This window comes from Sorex fumeus, unplaced genomic scaffold (genome assembly GCF_029834395.1).
Source record: "Sorex fumeus unplaced genomic scaffold, SorFum_2.1 ptg000036l, whole genome shotgun sequence".
Lineage (NCBI taxonomy): Eukaryota > Metazoa > Chordata > Mammalia > Eulipotyphla > Soricidae > Sorex > Sorex fumeus.
The window spans coordinates 23185358-23206335 of record NW_026606093.1 but is presented as its reverse complement, the minus strand read 5'-3'; the positions used below and the strand labels follow the sequence as shown (position 1 = coordinate 23206335).

The following is a 20978-nucleotide window of genomic DNA, read 5'->3' as shown; positions in this document are numbered from 1 at the left end:
AGGCAGGCGGCTCCTGCAGGGGGGAGGAGGGAGAGGCTGGAAGGGTTCAGGGCAGGGACTCAGCTGGGAGGGCACAGCCTGAGGGACAACGCAGGGCCAGGCTGGCCATGGCAGTGGACTCTAGCGGGCCCGGCAGGCCCCTGGTCCTCGGAACCCAGGCTGCACACATCACCCGCCAACGCTGCTCCCCACCGGCCCCTCTGGTGGCCGTTTCTCCCAGCACAGAAGACTGTGTCCCCCGTGAGGCCACAGGGCCTCCTCCCCATACCTGCACTGGGGGCACAAGCTCTGTCTCCTAACACTTTTTTTTCTTTGTGGGTCACACCCGGGGGTGCTCAGGGATTCCTCCTGGCTCTGCACTCAGAAATCACTCCTGGCGGTGCTCGGAGGACCCTATGGGATGCTGGGAATCAAACCCAGGTCAGACGCATGCTGGCAAATGCCCTCCCCGCTGTGCTGTCGCTCCGGCCCCGGTCTCCTGATGTTATTCTCTGGATCCAAACTCCTCCTCCTCACCAAGCCATCAAACCCCTCAGTGATCCTGGCATCCCTGGGTCCATGGTGTGGTCTCGCTAGCGTGTCTCTAGGAGGCCGGGTGGATTTTGTTGGTTGGCTTGTGGCTCACACTCGGCTGTGCTCAGGCCCAACTCGGTGCTCAGGGACCACTCCTGGCAGGGCTGCGTGGACCATACGCGGTGCCCGGGATGGAACCCAAGTCAGCTCTGTGCAAGGCAGGACGGAGTGCCTGATCTGCTACACTATCTCTGTGGCCCAGACACTGTATCCAGGACTCTATGAAGTAGCTGAGTGTTTTTTTTTTCCTTTTTTTTTTTCTTTTTGGGTCACACCCAGTGATGCTCAGGAGTTACTCCTGGCTCTGCACTCAGGAATGACTCCTGGCAGTGCTCAGGGAACCATACGGAATGCCAGGGATCGAACCTGGGTCGGCCACGTGCGAGGCAAACACCCTACCCACTGTACTATCACTCCAGCCCCGGAGCTAAGAGCTCTAATGCTACGATTTCTGGTGTATCTGTCTGGTTCTCCCCCAGGGAGCCGGTAACCACCTTTCCTGTGTGAGGGCTGGGTTCAATTTTGATCAGGGAAGGGGTGGGAGAAGAAAAAGGAAGGGAGGGGTGGAGATGTTTATATCCCAGAGAGGTGGGCTCCTCTGGCAGACTTGGAGCTGCTGGAGAAGGACCGCTTACAGCAGGCACTCCATAAATGCACAGGAGATGAGCCTGTTTACAGTAGGCGCTCCATAAATGCACACAGCACACTCAGGTCAGAGCACCCAATCAACTCTCCCAAGGGAACAAACCCCAAGGACCTAGGGCTCACAAATTCTTTTCCCCAACCAAACAAAGAAACTCCTAAAAAGAGGCCCTCATCTCCCCCTCCCCCCAAAACAACACCTCATTGGGCTGTTTTTGTTCAAGTTCAGGTATGCTGGGGGTGGGTAGGTGCAGAGTCTGGGGTTGAAAAGGCCAGGGCAGGCCTGTCCAGCTGCTAAGGCTGGGGGACTGGGGAGGGAGGGCTGGCCCTCCTCCCCCCAGCTCTCCCTCGGCCACCCCTTGCTCAGACACTGGCAGGCCCAGCAGATGACCTGTCGATTTCCACGACTTCCTGCCCCGAGAAAACTGATCTGCTCCGTTCGGCGCTGTCAGCCCTGCTCACCAACTGCCGGCCCTTCTGCACGCAGCGGGCATTCAGGGAATAGTTGTGGCATGAGTGAAGGGACTCAACTGGGACCCCGACAGCCCGGTAAGCCCCAGAGCCTGCTGCCAAGTTCAGCCTGGGCAGGGTGCCCCCTCCCCGCCTCCCCCAGGGGGAGGGGGGCCTTTGGTCTCTTCTGGGCTGGGCTTTGGAACAGGGTGCTGACCCGCGGAGGCCCCTTCTCGAGAAAGACTGCATCCTCGCCTGGGAGATCCTCTTCCCCCCTTCCCATCCTCCCCGCCCCCTCCTGACTGACACCAGTGCCGGCTCTGACATGATTTAAAAATAGATATTAAGACAAGGATGTTTAATTTTTAATGCTCTGGAAAGGAAGTGAACGCGGAGCCGGCACGGCCTCAGGGCCAGCCCGCGGTGTCGGGAGCCCCGGCCAGGCCCTTTTTGGGACCCCCTTTCCTCCAGTGGGGCTGAGGCTGGGTCAGCCCCTGGCCGCAAAGGCCAAGAGAGCACAGGCCTCTGGGGAGAAGCCCGCCTGCCTGCCACCTCTAAATGCCTCCTGGCCCCCCCACCTCTCTCCCGCATGGAGAGGTCAGGCCTGAACACAAGTCCCTGACCACAGGTAGAAGCCACAGGACACTCTGGGCTATCCAGTACTGACCATCCACAGAGCCCAGCCCTTGGCACCTCGGGCCTGGAGGGGAACCATAGGGCCCCGCCAACCAGGGCACTTGCAAATGGTGTGACCCCACCAGGGTCAAGAATGCACCCCAATGTCGCTCGCAGACCTGACCCCTGGGGCCAAGGAAACTGTGAGAAAGTCTCCGCCTCACTCTAGGGGGCTGACCCTGTCCCCCACTTTCACCCCAGCGTGGCTGCCGGGCTGACGGGGCTGGACCAGGGAGCAGTACACCAAGTCCAGGATCCTGCCCGGGCCAGCGAGCTGCCCTGGGGCAGCCCCGGCTGAAGGGTCTCCATGCATGAGATGACCGCGATCCTGCCAGGCGGTCACACCCCACCCCCCAGCCCGAGCCTCGGCGCCCTCACACTCTTGCACATCATGCCCAGGAACCTGACTTCAGCCGGGAGGTGCTGGGCTGGATTTGCTCCCCTGGCCCTCTGCTCTGAGTCTCCTTTGCCCCCGGGAAGGACATAGATCGCCCCCATGTGCACCTGTCTGCAGGGGGGCTGCGGGCGGGCACTTCTCTGGGCTGTGATTCCGGTGGACCACACCCCCCCCAACACACACACACACCCCGGGAAAATGGGGAAGCAGATCTATCCTGCTTGGAGTGGGCAGATGCATGGGGAAAAAGAGGCGAGCCTGGGTCAGCCGTGACCTCCACGCCGCCCTTCTGCCCCCTACCATCTGGACCCGAGCTCTCAGCAGTGTGGCCTGGGGGCCTGCAAGGCCAGCAGCCCGGGCTGACCTGTCCGCACCCCCAGCAGCCTGGGAGGCCCCGCCCCTTTCCGGCAAGGGGGCGTGACCTCATAGCCCCGCCCCTGCCCGCCCCCGGTGATGTCATCGGCGCTCCCAGCACCAACCGGCCCAGAAGCTCCACCCAGTGGCCAGAACCCAGCAGACGCGGGCCTGGGGAGGGTTGCGGTGCAGGACAGCTGAAGGCAGGGGGTGTGGCGGCGGCAGCCGGCTCCCTCCGGGCCTGGGAGACGCGCTAGATGTGCTCGATTGCCTCCTTTCGGGATCGGAGCCAGCAGGCTAGCCAAGGTGCTGGCTTCATCATTCCTGACAATTGCTCTGGTCCCAGGGGGGCTCAGCCAGCGATCAGCCCTGCATTCCAGCCCGCCCCCGCCCCTCCACACCTCCAGTCTCTCCCCCGCCCCGGTGGTGGGCACTGACCAGCAGCCAGGAATCCAGAGGGATGGGGCTGCTGCCTCGGTGGTGGGCACTGACCAGCAGCCAGGAATCCAGAGGGATGGGGCTGCTGCCTCGTTAACCAACCAACCCCCCGCCCTGGGCCCGGAGCCTTAGTGGCTCTGCTCCTTTGCTCCTGCCCCCCCCCACCTTCTAAACCTTCACTTGGTGGAAGCAGGGAGCACCCCCTCCTCCCACCCCTCCCCAAAAGCGGCCGAATGGGTTTCTCAGGCTCCCTTTCTTCCCCGTTGCCTAAGGTCACTCCTAAGCCACTGGCACAGACCGGGCTGCTGACACAAATCACAATCACAAATCATCCTGTTAATCGTCGATTGCCTCAAGCAGGCCCCAGTAACGTCTCCTTCATCCTAACCCTGAGATTATATTCAAGGCTCTTTAGGAGAATGAGACCCATCATTGTTACTGGTATTTGGCATATTGGGTACGCCGCGGGGAGTTTGTCAGACTCTGCCCTGTGGGCAGGCTACATTCGGTAGCTGACAGCGGTTCTGGAAATATAAAGTTCCGTGAACAGAGGGCTCGCCCGAGTGACTCGGCCTGGTCGGAGCGTGGCCACGGGGATCGCTTCATCCTGAAGCCACAGCAAAGATCTCCTCGCAAGCATGAGCCACAGGGCAAGCTCATTCCCCTCTGCCAAGCGGTGGAAAGCGCCACTTGTCTCACACACACACACACACACACACACACACACACACACACACACACACACCGCCCCCGGCTAAGGTACCAGAGGGCAAACTGGAGAACTCACACGGTTTTCCTGCTCCGGCCCTCCTCCCACTTATTCGCTCACGAACTCATATGAGGAGCGGGCCCAGAACATTCTGCCAGGAGCCTGGGGCCAAGGGGGACGCTCCCCACTGGGGTGTTGGGGGTCAGTCCTGGAGGAGTCACAAGCCGCTATACCTGCTCAGGCCAGCAGGTGGCGAGCTGGGGCGGGGAGGAGCGAGCACGGGTGGGGGAAGTAGAGGCCCGGGGCAGGAGCAGCCCGGGAAGACCAGGTGGGTCTTTGCAGCCAGTGTCAGCAGGAAGGAGCGCGCAGAAAGGCGGTCGGGGGAGGGGGTGGACTTCGAGAGAAAAGCGGCACACAATGAAGGGTGGTGTTTCCTGCAGCTCTCGGGGGCACCTGCCAGTGGACATTGCTGGGCAAGCAGGCGGGACTGGAGCAGCTGCCCTTTACGTGGCCACATGGACATTCCAGGGGTGCGGCCCGGCAACCACAGAACCTCAGCACAGGGCAGGAAAGTGCCGAAGCAGAGACCTGAGAGTCAGACCCACAGCACAACCCAACAACTAAGGATCCACACAAGGCTGGGGGGGGGGGGGGTCCATGCCCCAGGGCTGAGCAGAAGGTTCCCTTCTCAGAGAAGGCAAGGGTGCAGGGGGTACTAACGGGGTGAAGGCTTTGGGGGGACCACCCCAGCACCCCCACTCCGCCTCCACATACACACACACATTGTACAGTATGGGAAGTCTTTAGGAGAAAGTGGTTTCCCCAAGGTCACAAGAGAAACAAACCCAGAGCCCATCTGGACAGCGGCTTAGACCTCAGCGAGCGTGCCCCTCTCTAGGAAGCCTGGGTGCCTGTGGACATGCAGGCATGCACATGTGTACACACACACACACACACGTTGTTCCACTAAAGTGGGTCACTCCACTGAAGAGCAAAGCGGCCACTGCTTCTCCCCAGAATCGGGCTGAATGACTCTCTCCTGCTCCCTGGGACTCCTCCGGGCCGGATCAGGGGCAGCTGACCGGCACCTGGCCAGGCAGAAGGACCAGCCTGGGGCAGAGCCAAACATCTGTGTTCGGCAGTCCCAACTCTGGGAAAGACAAGGCGGACGGAGGCAGCAGTCGGGATGCGGGAACAATTAGGAATTGAAGAAGTTTTTGAGATCGGCCTTACCAGGATCTCTTACTGCACGAGAGACACAGTCTCCAGAATCAGAGGGGGAAAAAAAAATCATGCTGCCCCACCCCCTGCCACCTTCTCTGGAATATCATCCCTCAGGAAGCAAAGGGATGGGGGCGCAGGCCCCCACTGTCTCCCTTTGTCACAGGCAGCCTGTTCCGTCTCCAGGGCACGGCAATCCCCCAAAGGCAGCTGCCCGCAACCCCTCACCCTTGCTTCCCGCACAAGCCCTAACTCTAGAGGCAGTTAGGGTGCGGCAGCGGAGGGTGTGGGGTGCAGTCCACGGAGAGAGGGGCACGGTATCTCTGCTCGGGCCGGGCGCTCCCCCTCCTTTCCCCGGAATTCACTGAAGGAAAGGAGGGGGGAGGGGTGTGACCTCCACCGGGGCCCCATCTCCCTCCCCTAAAAAAAAAAAATTTTTTTAAAAAGGCTGCAGAACGGTCTTCTCGAGCATTCCCGAGGAGTAAGGGACGCAAGTCAGCAAACCATCCCCGCGCCCGCTGTCTGCAACTCAGGTGACAGCCCTTAAGAATGCGGTTCCCGCGCCGTTTTCAGCAGGATGCCCCCCGCCGCGGGAGGCTGTGCCAGCCTGGGGTGGGGGGCGGGGTGCGGAGGCAAACTTTGCCAGCCTGCGGGGTGGGGTAGCGCGAGTCTCCGGGAAGACGGGCAAGTTGGAGCCCCCTCCGGAGAGGGGCGGCTGAGCATTGCACTGCGCGCCCGGGCGATGCTGCCGCCGCCGCCGCCGCCGCTGCGCCAGGGAGAGGAGGGAGCCAGGGATCGGCTCGGCGCGCTCGGGGGGCGAGGAAGAGGCCACGGGAGGCGCGCCTCGCCGCGGGGACTTACCCAGAATATCAGATTGAAGAGGAACATCATGTACTTCACGCAGCACAGGCAGCCCCTGGCCATGTTGCACTTCTTAAATTCTAGGAGGAAAACAAAGGACAGGTCCAGGTAAAACACCACGTACTTGCTGCCGCGGGGCGCATGGTACTTGTCCGTCTTGACGCTCGCCTCGGCCCGGCCGGGGCCCCGGGCGCCCGCCGTGCCGTAGAAGGCGCCGGCCGTGAAGCCGCGGCCGAACGGGCGGCCCGAGGTGGACGGCTTGGCGAAGTCCGAGTCCTTGCTGTCCAAAGATGGACTCCGGTGGATCGAAGAATCCTCGCTACTCGACTTCTCCATGCTCGCCTCGTCGCCGGGGCGCGCGAGGGGCGGGGGGCATCGCTCCCGGCGGGGGTCCGAGGGGCTGCCCGGCGGGGGGGCAGAGCCTTGCGCGCGCCCCCCAGGCGCCGCGCCCGGGGCTCCCGGGGCTCCCGGGGCTGCTGCTGCCCAAAGCCGCCGCTGCAACCGCCGCTCGGACGGCGCCTCTGCGGCGCGGCGGTTCCGTGCGCTCTCGGACGGGCTTGGGCCGCGGAACTGAGCGTCTCCGGGGGCGGGGGGCGCGGGGAGCTGCGATCTGATGTCTCGCGTTCGAGCGTGCACTGCTCCCACCAGCACCAGTACCAGCACCAGCACCCTCCACTACGGGGGTGCACCGGCCGCTCCACGCGAGGCGCCGGGCACTTGGCCGGGCGCGTCGCCTCCTCTCGGCCCGCGAAGGACTTTGCGGAGCGGCCCGTCCGCCCCGGCGGCCCCGGCGGTGCCGAGGGATCGGCCGCTGCAAGCAAGCGCCGGGCTTTCCCTGCGAAATCCCAGCCCCGACTCGCGACTCTGAGGTCTCCCGGAGCCCCCCTGCCGCACCCCGGGCCCGCCTCCTGCTTTGCATCCGACCAATGAGGGCCGGGTCTGCGGGGGGCGCAGCCTCCCCCTTCCCCAATGACACCAGATCTTGAATCGGATTAGCGTTCTGCTGGGTGCCGGTACGAGTGCCCCGCGAAGCCGCGCTAAATGTCAAGGGCTCCGGAGCTGGGGGTGGGGTGGGGGGGTGGGGGGGCAAAGAAAGCCCTGGGAGCCGCGACCCCGCCAACGGGCCGGGCTTGGAGGAAACGCCGACCCCAGGGAGCGAGCTAGAGGAGAGAGGTTTGGGAAGGGCTGGCCGGAGCGGGAAAGCAGCCCAGCCGCTACGGAGCTGCCCGCCGCGCCCTGTGGACACGGGGGGCTTGTCCCCGACTCGGGGTGCGCGGCCCCCCAGCCGCGCGCGCGCGCACTGGCGTGCACACCCACACAGAGACACACAGACACGCGCGCGCGCACACACACACACACACACACGCAGACACACACACCCGGCGTTTGCACACGTGGCTCTGGCTCCGGGGCGCGGGGAGAAGGGGCCGCAGGGGAGGCGCGAGGTGTGGGAACGTTGCCGGGGGGGCCCTCCGCGGCGCGCGCGCCCTCCCCGCCCCCTGCGCGCACGCGCGGCTCCTGCAGCTGCGCCAGCCCCCGCCCCCGCGCGCCCGGCCGGCTGGAGCAGGGGACCCGGTCCGGGTGGCCCCAGGCCCTCGCCTATGGCCAGGGCGACGTCGGAGTTACCCGGGGACACACACCGAGGGGCCCTCCCCCGGGAGAAGGACACCGAAGGGGCCGCTCGGACAGCGCCAAGAACTGGCCCGAGCCTGGAGCAACCCCCCCCCCCCCCATCCCAGTCCTGACGCTGTCCCTGCGGTCCGGGGCGCGTGTCCGAGTCCGCACGGACGCCCCCGGGGCCGCGGCGGTGGGCTGAGTCGAGCGGGAGACTTGGGGGGTGAGGAGCCCCTGCGCCCCGCGGCAAGGCACCACGCGCGGGGTCCGCAGCTGCGCTCCGGCCTCCAGCGCGGAACGGGGCCTCCGGGGGGCGCGCGAGGGGCCCGGGAGAAGCCCGTCCTCCCCGCACCCCAGCAGGCGTTCGCGCTCCCACGGGATGCGGCGCGGCCGCCCCAGGCCCCCCGCAGAAGCAGAGACCTCCAGCGCAAGTACCCCCCTTGCCTGCAGCCTAGAATGCTGAGATGATGAGAGGCCCCTGCCCCCTTCTTGAAAGGAACCTGCAAGGGGGAGGTGGCAGTGCGTGTAAGGCACTTGCTTACATGCAGTCCACCGGGGTTCGACCCCCCCACATATGGTCCCCTGAGTACCGCTGGGTGTGGCCCCAAAGCCTGAATATCAGGGGCCCTACTATGTATGCCGAAAGGCCCGCTGCTCAGCCGGAAGCCCCCCATCCCATGAGACTCAATGTCACTTGTTCTCCTACAGGTGGTGGGGCTCAGGGGTGAGCCCCCCTCAGTCAGCGACTTCCCACAGGGCATCGTCTTCAGCCCCGTGGGTTCTAGCTGCGACGTCACCCTCGCTCTCCGGCGTCACCCTCGCTCTCTGACGTCACTTGTGACGTCACACGTTTGATGTGTCTCAGGATCCCGTGAGGAGGCAGCCTGGAGGAAGGAAGCAAGGGCTTCCCTCCAGCTCCATGTACAGGTGTGATCGACTCTGAGCTCTGCTCCCCTGCTCTGGGCTGTGAGGGGCGATCAGAGCCCCGCCCCCGCAGAGGCTGGGTGAGAACCAGCTGAGAGCCTCAGGGCCATAAACACTGAGGTGGAGCACCGGCTGGACCGAGCAGGGCAGGGGTCCCAGCATCCACGGGGCCCCAGTGCCATCCCCAGCACCCCCTGGTCCCGGAGCACCAGAAGGGGTGGCCCTGGACACCCCCAGTCCACCAGGTAGCACAGGTTGTCACTGGCACTCCAGGGCCTGAGCCGGTACCTAGCACCATATTCTTAGGCCCCTGCATGGAACCGTGGGGCTGACTGGCCAAGAACCCCTACCCCGAACCCAGGCTTCCAAAGTTTGGGAGCCCCTCCCCAAGAAAAAAATACCGAGGTTGTTATTACCTGACTCAGGTGTCAACATGGCCTTTCAAGGGCTTCTCTACTGATTCACTTTTTTGGGGGGAAGGGAGGTGGGTCACACCCGGTGGTCCTCAGGATTTGCTCCTGGCTTGGGGGACCATATGGGATGCCCAGGATTGAACCCAAGACGTCCGCGTGCAAGGCACACACATGTACCTCTATCTCTCCGGCCCCTCTGCACCTTTCCCAATCGTTCTCATCTCCCTGGGACGGTTCCACATCCCTCCCAGATCACACACAGATTCGTGCCCCAAACTCCTTCCCTGGCACCTCAGCCCCATCACATTTGGTGTAAGTTCTGTTGTTCCCTGCTGGTCACACGTGCCAAGCGGGTCCCCTTGCCAGTCCATTAAGAAAACGTCACATGAGTCAGGGCCTCCGGTTTAGTACGCATGAGAAAGAGAAATGGAAGCCAGATTCCTTTTTCTTTTTCTTTTTTTGGGTCACATCCAGAGATACACAGGGGTTCCTCCTGGCTCTGCACTCAGGAATGACTCCTGGTGGTGCACGGGGGACCCTATGGCTGGGAATCGAACCCGGGTCGATTGCAAATGCCCTACCCGCTGTGCTAGCGCTCCAGCCTCGCAAGCCAGATTCTACAGCGTCCCAGACCCAAGCTCTGCGCCTAGAAGCCAGTAACTCTTCACAACACGGGAGGAAATGGATACGGATGGATACGGTCTCCATTCCCCCCCCACCCCCACCCCATGTACAGATCAGGAAAGCGTGCCGTCAAAGTTCATGTCTCTTGGGTAAAGTGTGTTCCAATGAGAGGTCATGGGTGCGGGGGGGGGGGGGGGATGCGGGGAGCTCTGGCCTGGTCATCTGCAGCAGTCTCGCCCAGGAGCATACCCTGAGGGGGGAAGGGGGCAGCTCGTCCATGAAAGCAGACAGCTGGGACAAGGGCCTCAGGAAGGCAGTTAAGCCAGGAGGCCTCCTTCCTCCTCCCTCCCAGCAAAAACCGACCAGCCATTCCTGACCCATTACCCGGGGGCTGTGAGCGGGGCTGGCGCTAGCACAGCAGCACAGCGGGGAGGGCGTCTGCCTTGCACGTGGCGACCCGGGTTCGATTCCCAGCATCCCATAGGGTCCCCTGAGCACCTCCAGGGGTGATTCCTGAGTGCAGAAACAGGAGTAACCCCTGAGCATCGCTGGGTGTGACCCACAAAGCATAATCCTTTATCCATTATTATCCACAGGCACGGAGTCAATGATCCGGCAGAAGAGACCTACCGTCCACCCTGACTCCAAGACCAGAACTGTCTTCCACCCCCAACTCCAAGACCTGCCTTTCACCCCCAGCTCCAAGGCCATACCTGGAGAAATGTGGAGCCACGTGAGACTTGGTGCCCTCCATGGCAGAATCCAGCCTGCAGGGACCCCGGGCTCTCCCTGCAGAGATGGGCTTTCCAGGCATTGGGGGCGGGGTGGACAGGAGGGAGTCCAGGCATTGGGCCTGGCACTGTGGGTGCTCTGGGAAGGCGCTGGCCCACTGGGAATGGACACCCTCTAGGCAGCCTGCCGGAACCCGTGAAAAGGTGGCATCCCACCCTGGAGCCTTCCAGCCAGGCAAAGCTCTTAAGACCCGGGCCTTCAGAAGCTGGCAGCCGGGTGAAGAAGGCCAGCTTTTGGGGGTGCCTGAGATCTGGGGTGCGGCAGGAGCCACCCGAGACGCTGACCCCAGCCCTTTCCTGAAGTACCACCGCGCACTGTGCTCGGAAGAGCGGGCAGGTACACGCTGTCCTTGAGCATCTTGGAGCCTGGGAACAAGGCAGGGCTGCCTTTTCCCTTTTTTTAACGCACGCTTGCGCACACACACACGCACACGCACACACACGCACAGAAAGTCTTGAATCCCCGGAGGGGAGGCTGAGCGGTGACTTGGTGAGATCTGACGCACCATCTCTGCTGACTCGGGGAATGTGGAGTTGGCTCCCGTTGTGGGGGGACAGCACCGTCCTGGGTTAGCCGGCTCCCTGACACCAGCATCCCTCCCAGTCACTCTCCCACAGAGGGGACACAGGCTCCGGGCCCCAGGAGTCCCGGCTGGCAGCCAGGGTGCAGACACAGTGGCATTCAGAAGGGGGTGGCTTGCCCATGAAGGCAGACAACTGGGACAAGGGCCTCAGGAAGGCAGCTTTCTCCAGATGCGGGCCAGGCCCCAGGCCGGCGGCAGGCAAAGACCAGCTCACATCAGCCTGATTTTTATTTTATTTATTATTATTTTTTTTGCTTTTTGGGTCACACGCGGCGATGCTCAGGGGTTCCTCCTGGCTCTGCACTCAGGAATTACTCCTGGCAGTGCTGGGAGGAACCCAATGGGATGCTGGGAATGGAACCCGGGTCGGCCGCGTGCAAGGCAAACGCCCTCCCCACTGTGCTATCGCTCCAGCCCCTCAGCCTGATTTTTTAAACTCCACATCTGGGATCTCTTCTTTGGCAGCTGGGAAGATGGCCTTTTTTTGTGGCTGGGCAAACCAGTGACCTAGGGCGGCAAAAGGAGTGGACGGAGGAGTCCGGCCAGGAGGCGTTGGTGAAGACTCGGCACTAGGCAGGGGTGGGGGTTCAGGGTCATGGATCACCAGCCCAGAGCCAGGCCCCAGCCCCAGCCCAGGACACAGGCTGGAAAGACTATGGGGGGGGGGGGGGTGTTGGATAAGTCACACCGGCCCCCTCCCTACCCTGAGGGGAGTCAGGCTTTCTGAGGGCCCCCAGGGGAGCGGGGATCTGCTCCCTACTTCGGGGCGGGTGATCATGTACAAGGTCAGCCCATACTCTGTGACTCCTGAGATGTTGTGGTGGCACTGGCCATGACAGGGAATCCCTCAGTTTACCTGCTCAGGAAATGGGCCCACCAGCAGGGCCCTTGCACGCTGGAGAGCAGGAAGCTAGGGAACGCAGCTGAGAGCTCAGGGCTCTCACCCGGGCGCTGGTCCCTGCCCGCCAAGCACCCAGTGCCCGCTCAGAGGCCTCCAGCTACCCCCCGCCCCGGGCACACGTACCCCCGGGCACATGCACACGGCAGCCCACCATGGAGAGCAAAGCTCGTACCAGAGACCGTCACAGAGACACTCTGGGCTTTGGGAGGATGTGACTCGGGTCCGGGTGGCCTCTGGAGTGAGTGGCCTCCCTGCCCAGGGCCATGAGCGTGGAGATGCGGCCAACTCCCCTGAGTGCTGTGGACAGCCAGAGGGCAGTGGGGCCAGTGGGCAGGTGGCGGCTGGGCCAAGACGTAGATGTGTCCCAAGCGTTGGCCCGACGGCAGCGATATGGTCAGTCTTTTTTCAGTTTTGTTTTCTTTTTTTATTTTTTGGGGTCACACTGGCGATGCACAGGGGTTACTCCTACCTCTGCACTCAGGAATTACCCCTGGCGGTGCTCAGGGGACCACACGGGATGCTGGAAATCGAACCTGGGTCGGCTGCGTGCAAGGCAAACGCCCTCCCCGCTGTGCCATCGCTCCAGCCCCGATGATCAGTGTTTTTGTTTGCTTGTCTGGGGGCCACACTCGGTGCCGATCAGGTTTACTCCTGGCTCTGTGCCCAGGGACCCCTCCTGGTGGGCTCGGGGCCAATCTGGGGTGCTGGAAGGGGGGGAACCCGAGTCAGCCACATGCCAGGCACGCGCCCTCCCCGCGCTACGGTCTTTCCGGCTCCCATAACTTTATTTCCAACACAGTGCTCACCTTCAGTGAAGCAGACGGGGAGCTGTGAGCCACAGCTTAAGTGCTGGGGTGAGGATGAGTCCCCCAGGGAAGCCGGCAGGAAGCGGACCCTCGGCAGGGCGGGCCCGCCTCTGAGGGGGGCCGAGACGAGCAGACTCAACAAGGTCTCACCCAAAGCGGGCGTGAAAGGAAGGGCACGGGTGTGTGCCAGTTCCCTGAGGGTGGGGGGCCCTCTGTCTGCCCCGCCCCCGCCCTCCTTGGTCTTCTCGGCTGCCAGAAAGGGCCCGTCCAAGCGTCTTATCTCTAGCCTTTGCCCGGGGCCCTCTCACCCCCTGGGCTGACTTTCTAGTGCAGGTGGCTCCCTCGAGAAGCTTCTCTTCTCGGACACCCTGTCCCCAAAGGCGGCCCCCAACTCCCCTCCAAGCTCCTGCAAGGCAAGGGAGGGGGGCCCACAGGGTGTTCCTGGAGCACAGCCAGGCGACACCCCCAAGGCATGCTCTAAGGGGCCACTGGCTCACAGCTGGAGGGGCAGGAGGCCAGGAGCGGGACTGCCCCGCCCACCCGGATCAACAGTCTCCAGCAGGTGCGGCTGGGAAGGGCCTGCTGGCCCCGCCCGCCCCGCTGTCCCCCCACCCCCTCTCAGGACCCTTCATTTTTTTTTCTTCAGGAGCATTAGTGAGTCCCGTCTTTCACCCCAAGCCTCATCGGCATCTGGGCCAGACGCCCAGCAGGTGTGAGGGGCACTGTGCTAGGCAGGTGGAAAAGTCACTGCATCCGTGTGTGTGCACACACATACACATACACACATGCACACACATACACACACATACACATACACACATAAACACACATGCACACACACGCACACATACACACGTACACACGCACACAGACACACGTTTACATGCATGAACACAAACATGCACACACATACAAATGCACGCACGTATACACGCACACATACATATGCACACATACACACACGTATGCACAAATACATACGTTCACACGTGCACACACATGCGTACACATATGCATACATACACACATGCACACACGCACATATGCACAAATACATACGTTCACACATGCACACACATGTGTACACACATACATACATACACACACGCACACACGCACATATGCACAAATACATACGTTCACACATGCGTATACACACGTGCGCGTGCACACATGCACACATGCACACATAGACACACACATGCACACACACGCATGTCCCTGCAACGTTCCCTCCAGATGTGCCCAAGCTGCTGTCCGTGTCCCCCAGATGCCCCCCACGCTGGGAGAGAGTCCCAGAGGCGCCCCACAGACCCTCACCAGCTCTAACCCTCCACTGGTCCCCTCAGGGTGACCCGCCCCGGCCCTCCACAGCCCTCCCTCCCTCCCCCCCTCCCTCCCTTAGTTCACTCCCCACCCAGCCTCGGAGTCCCTCCCAGCCCGGGCCCCTCTCTGCTGCCTTTACATCTGCTCAAGGCTCCTGTCGATGCTGCCCCCGCCGAGGGACCCCCGACCCAACCCGCTCCTGGCCTGGCTCCAGGACACCCTTTATGGGGCTGCCATGCCTGCCGGGGCCAGAGAGACCGTCGAGGGTGGGGGGACAGCACTCACCCTGCAGGCCGACCCTGCTTCCACCCGACAACACTCTACAGCCCCCACCCGGCACCCCCAGCCTCACCAGGAGCGAACCGAGCACGGAGCCGGGTAAAGACCCTGAACGCAGCGGGTGTGTAAACAAACAAACCAATCAAAAACATTCCTGAGAAGACAACTCACCAGAGCCACTCGGGCAGCCCTCAGAGAACGGGGGAGGAGGCCGCCACTGGAGGAGCGGGGAAGACGGGGCCCCCCACCACCTGGGCAGGCCCACCTCGCGAGGTCACCCACTGCCGGCCCTCCCCAGGGTCCCCCGCCAGACCCGGCCATCTCTGCAGCGCCCCAGAACTCGGAGTCACTCACCCCTGGGCCTGGCGCCAGCGCACACCTGCTCGCGCCCACACCCATGGGTGGCGGAGGAAGCAGCAGCAAGAGGGCAGCGCCCCGACCTGGGCCCCAGCAGGCCCCCCCCCCGGCAGATCCCTCAGCTGTCCATAAACACGAGCACCCCCCACACACACACACACACTGCCCTGTCACTTCTTACTTGGGGACCACAGGGGCACCATACAGGCTGGATGAAGTCGGGCCAGTGTGGGAGTTGTTCCATCTCTGGAAGTCTGGGTCCGAGTCCGAGGTCCAGGCCACAGAGGTTTCCCCGGAGGAGATGGAGGGGCACATCTGCATCACCTCCTCAGCTGGGAAATGGCCCCCACCCCTGCCAGCCGTCACTCTCAAGAGCCAGACAGGCGGGCCAGGAACTCCCGCCTGGTACTCCCTGAGCACACCTGCTCCTCCCGGGCCCCCCCTCCCACAGGGCCTGCTTCTGGGGAGACAAGCCTCGGTGCAGGGCACCGTTGTCGGGCGGTGGAAGGGTAGCTGAGGACAGGAGGGGTTAGGCACGTGTCAGCAGGCTGCACACGCGGGGCTCCCAAGATGTGCCCAGACAGAGCTGGCCTATCAGGGAAGGCTTCCTGGAAAAGGCAGCTCAGAAGCTGGGTCGTCCTCCTCAGGAAAGGCAGGAGGGGAGTCCAGGCAACTATGCTGGGACAGAGACTGCCGGGTGACACAGGGACTTCGGGGTTGGCGCCTGCGGGATCTGCACCACTCACGGCCACAGAGCTCAGTGGGGACAAGGAAACTTGGGGGCAAGGGACGGAGCTGGTCCATGAGAGACACTGGCCGCGGGAGGACCTACACTTTCCCTTACTGGGGGAGTATGGGAGGGGGGGACCCACACCCGGTGGTGGTGCTCGGGCTTGCTCTTAACTGTGCTCAGTGATTACTCCCGGCAGTGCTCAGGGCACCATATGGGACGCCAGGGATGAGCCCAGACAGGCCAAGTGCAAGGCAAGCGTCCTGTCTGCTGTAGCTCCAGCCCCAGAATCTATACTTTATTTTTTTCCTGCTTTTTGGATCACACCCAGAGATGCTCAGGGGTTCCTCCTGGCTCTGCACTCAGGAACCACTCCTTGCAGTGCTCAGGATGGAATGCCGGGAATCGAACCCGAGCGGCTGCGTGCAAGGCAAACGCCTGAGGCTGGACTCTCGCTCCGCCCCCAGGCCGAACCCTTTCTGACTCCCGAGCCCCGTAGCTGTCTTGCCCCGTGGCTTCCCAGGCACCCACGGGGTCTGCTTCCCTGAGGGTCCCGCAAGGCGGGACAGGCGTGGGTGCACGCAGGTGCCAGAAGCCCACGGCGTCTGCCCATCCCCACCCCTGCCTGCGTCTCCCGGTCCGCTGGCACCCCCGAGGCACGGATGCCGCCTTCTGCCTCCACACACAGGCCCTGCCCAACAAACGCCAGCGGAGTACACTCAAGGGGCAGAGAGGCAGTGGGAGAGGTTCGATTCCATCCCTGGCACCGCCCGGGACAAACCCGGGGCCCAGTGGAGAGAGGAGAGCCACAAGATGCGGGGACACGTGGTTCTGGCACTGTGACAAAACGGTTAAAGGCGGTTCCCGGGGGCTGGAGAGATAGCACAGCGGGTAGGGCATTTGCCTTGCACGCGGCCGACCCGGGTTCAATTCCCAGCATCCCATAGGGTCCCCTGAGCACAGAGCCAGGAGTAACCCCTGTGCATCGCCGGGTGTGACCCAAAAAGAAAAAAAAAAGGCGGTTCCCGGCGCCTTATAAAGGCTCCTGAGTGCCAGGGCAAGCAGCCACCTTCACCCTTGTCAAAATCTACCCCCAGAAAAGTCCCGGCAGGGCTGGAGCGATAGCACAGCGGGGAGGGTGTTTGCCTTGCACGCGGCCTACCCAAGTTCAATTCCCAGCATCCCATAGGGTCCCCCAAGCACCGCCAGGAGTCACTCCTGAGTGCAGAGCCAGGAGGAACCCCTGAACATCGCCGGGTGTGACCCAAAAAGCAAAAAAAAAAAAACTAAGTTTCAGGCAAGGAGACAGGGCCATCCTGACCCCCAAAGCACGTTTCCACCTCCACAAACTCCCCAGGAGGAAGAGTCTGCCCAAAGCGTAAGGTTCACACATCTGGGAGAAGGGGTGGGGCTGTGGGTGGCCCTGCAGCCCCCCCAGTTGGGAGGAGGCGGGCCAAGGCAGCTTCTGTCCCCGTGAAACACAAGGTGGACCAGGTCCTGCCCGCTCAGCACCGTCTCATGGCTCACAGGGAAACAGACGCCACACTCCCAAGTACTCAGGCAAGCGACGGAGGCAGAAGCTCAGCGCACCCCGGGACACACAGGCGGTCCCTGGGATTTGTTTGTTTTGTTTGGGGCCACACCCAGCAGTGCTCAGGACGGACTCCTGGCTCTGAGCTCAGGAATTGTGCCTGGACCATTATGGGATGCTGGGGATGGAACCCAGGTTGGCCACCTGCAGGGCAAGACCCCCACCCGCTATTCTATTGCTCCAGCCTCACCTGCTGTTTCTCATGTCAGGATCCCCCATCCCAGCTCAAATGTAACTTTCTCAATGACACTTCCCCTAACACCTCATTTCAAACCTTATGCCACCCCTCACCCACACACACACACGATACACACACCATCTCTCTTGCCAGTTCTTACAGCACAGTCATCTTTTAAAGTGTTAAGACAGTGGGGAGGGGGCGGGGGGCGGCATTTGCCTTACACGCAGCCGACCCGGGTTCGATTCCCAGCATCCCATAGGGTCCCCCGAGCACCGCCAGGAGTGACTCCTGAGTGCAGAGCCAGGAGTAACCCCCGAGCATCACAAGGTGTGACCCAAAAAACAAAAAATTGACATAAATAAATAAATAAAATAAGTGCGTATTGTTTATTGATTGTATTTGGGGCGACAGCACAGTGGGTAGGGTGTTTGCCTTGCACGCGGACGACCCGGGTTCAATTCCTCCATGCCTCTCGGAGAGCCCAGCAAGCTACCGAGAGTATCTCGCCAGTACAGCAAAGGCTGGCAAGCTCCCCGTGACATATTCGATATGCCCAAAACAGTAACAACAAGCCTCACAATTTGTTGTGAGACGTTACTGGTGCCCGCTCGAGCAAATCGATGAACAATGGGAGGACAGTGCTACAGTGATTGTATTTGGGGCAAACGGTGTTCAGGAGGCCCAGGGGCCCTCCCAGCTAGTCTCAGCCGACCAAACTGTTCAGTGCAATCATCGGGGAAGTGGGGGGCGGGGAGGCAGTGCTGCTCGGCCTTGCCATGCCAGGAATGACCCAGCCCATGCTGGCAGTACTGGGGGCGTCCAGGGCTGGACCCGGCAGTGCTTAGGGGAGCCTGTGATGCCGGGGATTGAACCGGGGTCAGCCACATGCCAGGCCTGGGCTAATTTAAGCTCTGTGCCATCTCTCTGCCCCCGCCCAGCCCCCCCAAGCCTTCCTCCTTGCTTTCTCCTGCTCCCTCCCCCCACCAGAATGAAGCTTCCCGAGGCCAGAAATCCAGCCATTCTGCCCCGTGTGGGATTACACAGTCCAGAACGGCCCTTGCACAGGGCAGAGGCTCAATCAGTTCTGAAAGAATGAATGAAGGAGGGGTCAGGGTGATAGCACAGCAGCGGGGAGGGCGTTTGCCTTGCACGCAGCCGACCCAGGTTTGGTTCCCAGCATCCCATATGGTCCCGTGAGCACCACCAGGAGTGATTCCTGAGTGCAGAGCCAGGAGGAACCCCTGAGCATTGCTGGGTGTGACCCCCTCCCCCCCAAAATGAATGAAGGAATGAATGAATGAACGAATGAGTGAGTGCTCTCCCGGTCCTCCTGGTGCCTCCCTGGGCTGGAATGAGACTCTCGTGGCCAATTCCACACCAGGGGCAGCGCCCGCCGATCTGAAGGGCTCTGAGTCCTGCCGTGAGCAGCCTGCGGGCGGGTTCAAGGCGAGTCCTTTGCCCCCTCTGTACACGCTGGCCCTAGAAGACACCCCAAGCGCGTCTTCCATGCCAGCGGTGAGAGCCGGGGCGGCCCCCGGCCTCGGGCATAACGGCCAGCTCACACTGCTATTTTAAGCACCGCGGGCCCTGGCTGTAGCCTGCAGCCCCGGCGGGCTGGCGCCCGGGCGGGAGGTGGGTGAGCAGCTTCACTCGGAGTCTGTCCTGGGGATCTCGGGGACAGGGGGTGGGGGCAGCCGAGCTCCTCCTGCACGCCCCCTCCCCAGCCTCCTCGGGAGAGGCGGGAATTTCCGGGCATCCCACCATCCCAGGAGCCCCCAACCATGGGCAAAGTGAGTCAAAGGTGGCCCCTGATTCCACCTCTGAATGTGGCCCCCCTACCCCCCACCCTGCTGAGTGTGAGCAGGAGTGCAAGCCCCACCCCCGCTAACCCCAGCAGTTCCCACAAAGACTGAGCAGTGGGGGTGGGGGGTATGCGCGCAGAAGGGTCCGGCCAGCCGTGCCCCCTCCCCCCCCAAGGCCTGTGGGGACTTCGCTCCTTTCCGAGACACGAACTGAACCGCCGTGATCAGGCCCGGCCAGCCTCAATCCCAGCGAGCTCATCCTCCTGCACACCCCCTCCCCAGCCTCCTTGGGAGGGACGGGGCCTTCCGGGTCTCCCCGCTGGCAAGATCGGTCGCCTGCCCCCACCATGGGACATATCTGCTGACCCATGTGGGCTTCCACGCTGAGGAAAACAAGCAATCCGCCAGTCACAGGGCTTGGGGATTGGGGTGTGACCCCGGGAGGGTCACTGCGACCCCAGGGCCAGGGAAGTGTCGCCCTGTGTCCTCTGCCTTGGGGGTGCCCGCCCTGCTCCCAGTCACTCTCCTTTCAGGGGCCCTCAGTGCCCAGGTTCGAGCTCTTCCCGGCTGCCAGCTCGCCCTGCAGGTCACGGCAAAGCAAGCGGGCAGCACCTGCCCCGGGTGGCCCTGGCGGCTCTCCGCCACAGTCAGCTGATCTAATTGCTCAGTTTAAGCCACATCAGCATCGGGAAAGAGCCCTGAGGTTCCAGGAGGTGCTGTGATTAGGGGGCTGGAAGGGGCCCTCGCTCCCAGCTCCTCATCCATCTCCAGGCCTCAAACGCCACCCACTTCTTCAAGAGACAGATTTACCACCTGGGGGGTGGGGGCAGGGATTCCTTGCATTTTCTGAATGGAGGAAGATTCCAGAAGGCTATGAGTCTGCCCAAGATCACCTACCTGGTGCTCTTCTCTCCCCCCTGACCCCTTTCTTTTTTTTTTCCTTTTTGGGTCACACCCGGCGATGCACAGGGGTTACTCCTGGTTCTGCACTCAGGAGTTACTCCTGGCGGTGCTTAGGGGACCCTATGGGATGCTGGGAATTGAACCCGGGTCGGCTGTGTGCAAGGCAAACGCCCTCCCCGCTGTGCTATCTCTCCAGGCCCCCTGCCCCCTTTCTTGGCTTAAATCCACCCAGAGGGGTACATGCGTCTGCGTCTGGGGCAGGAGGGAGCTTTGGCAGGAGAGAGAGGAGCTGTTCTGGGGGTGCTTTGCAGAGGCTGGAGCGGTAACACAGCAGGTAGGGTGTTTTGCCTTGCAAGCAGCCGACCCGGGTTCGATTCCCAGCATCCCATAGGGTCCCCCCAGCACCGCCAGGAGTGATTCCTGAGTGCATGAGTCAGGAGTAACCCAAAAAGCAAGGGGCTTTGCATATGGTGACCTCCGGGGCCGAGGAAGTGATTGAAGAGACACGTGCCAGGCCGTGGGCTGAATGGCCTGTCCCAGCCCGGTGCTCTCTCACACGCTGTGGTCCTGCCCGCACACTGCTGCCCCCGCTGCTGCCAGGTCCTGGGGCCACTAGGGACTTCTCCAGCCGCCCCCTTTCCAGAAGGGTGCAGAAGTGGTCACGGGCTTCGTTTGGTCCTGGGGTCCCACCTCGCAACGCTCAGGGCTCACTCCCGGTGGGGAGCCGGGGAATCAAGCCGGGGCTGGCCACATGCAAGGCGAGCGGCCTGCTGCTGGACTCGCCCCAGGTCCAGTGGGAGTAGCCACTGGTCTTCCCTCTCACCCGCCCACC

At 62.6% G+C, this 20978-nt stretch overlaps 2 protein-coding genes across 3 annotated transcripts in view; one reads left to right on the top strand and one right to left on the bottom strand.

Moving 5' to 3' along the window:
• Positions 1-20978, top strand: part of TSPAN11 (tetraspanin 11) — a 271039-nt gene that overhangs the window by 149396 nt on the left and 100665 nt on the right. The gene's annotated exons all lie outside the window — the stretch shown is intronic.
• Positions 1-20978, bottom strand: part of TSPAN9 (tetraspanin 9) — a 170754-nt gene that overhangs the window by 70140 nt on the left and 79636 nt on the right. The window contains exon 3 of one of the 2 annotated variants that reach the window (XM_056117861.1): positions 6321-6400. In XM_056117861.1, coding sequence (XP_055973836.1) covers positions 6321-6383 — 63 coding nt within the window. In that variant the 5' untranslated portion in view covers positions 6384-6400. Of the gene's footprint in view, positions 1-6320; positions 6715-20978 lie in introns of those variants that run through there. The other variant, XM_056117860.1, reaches the window with a different exon arrangement.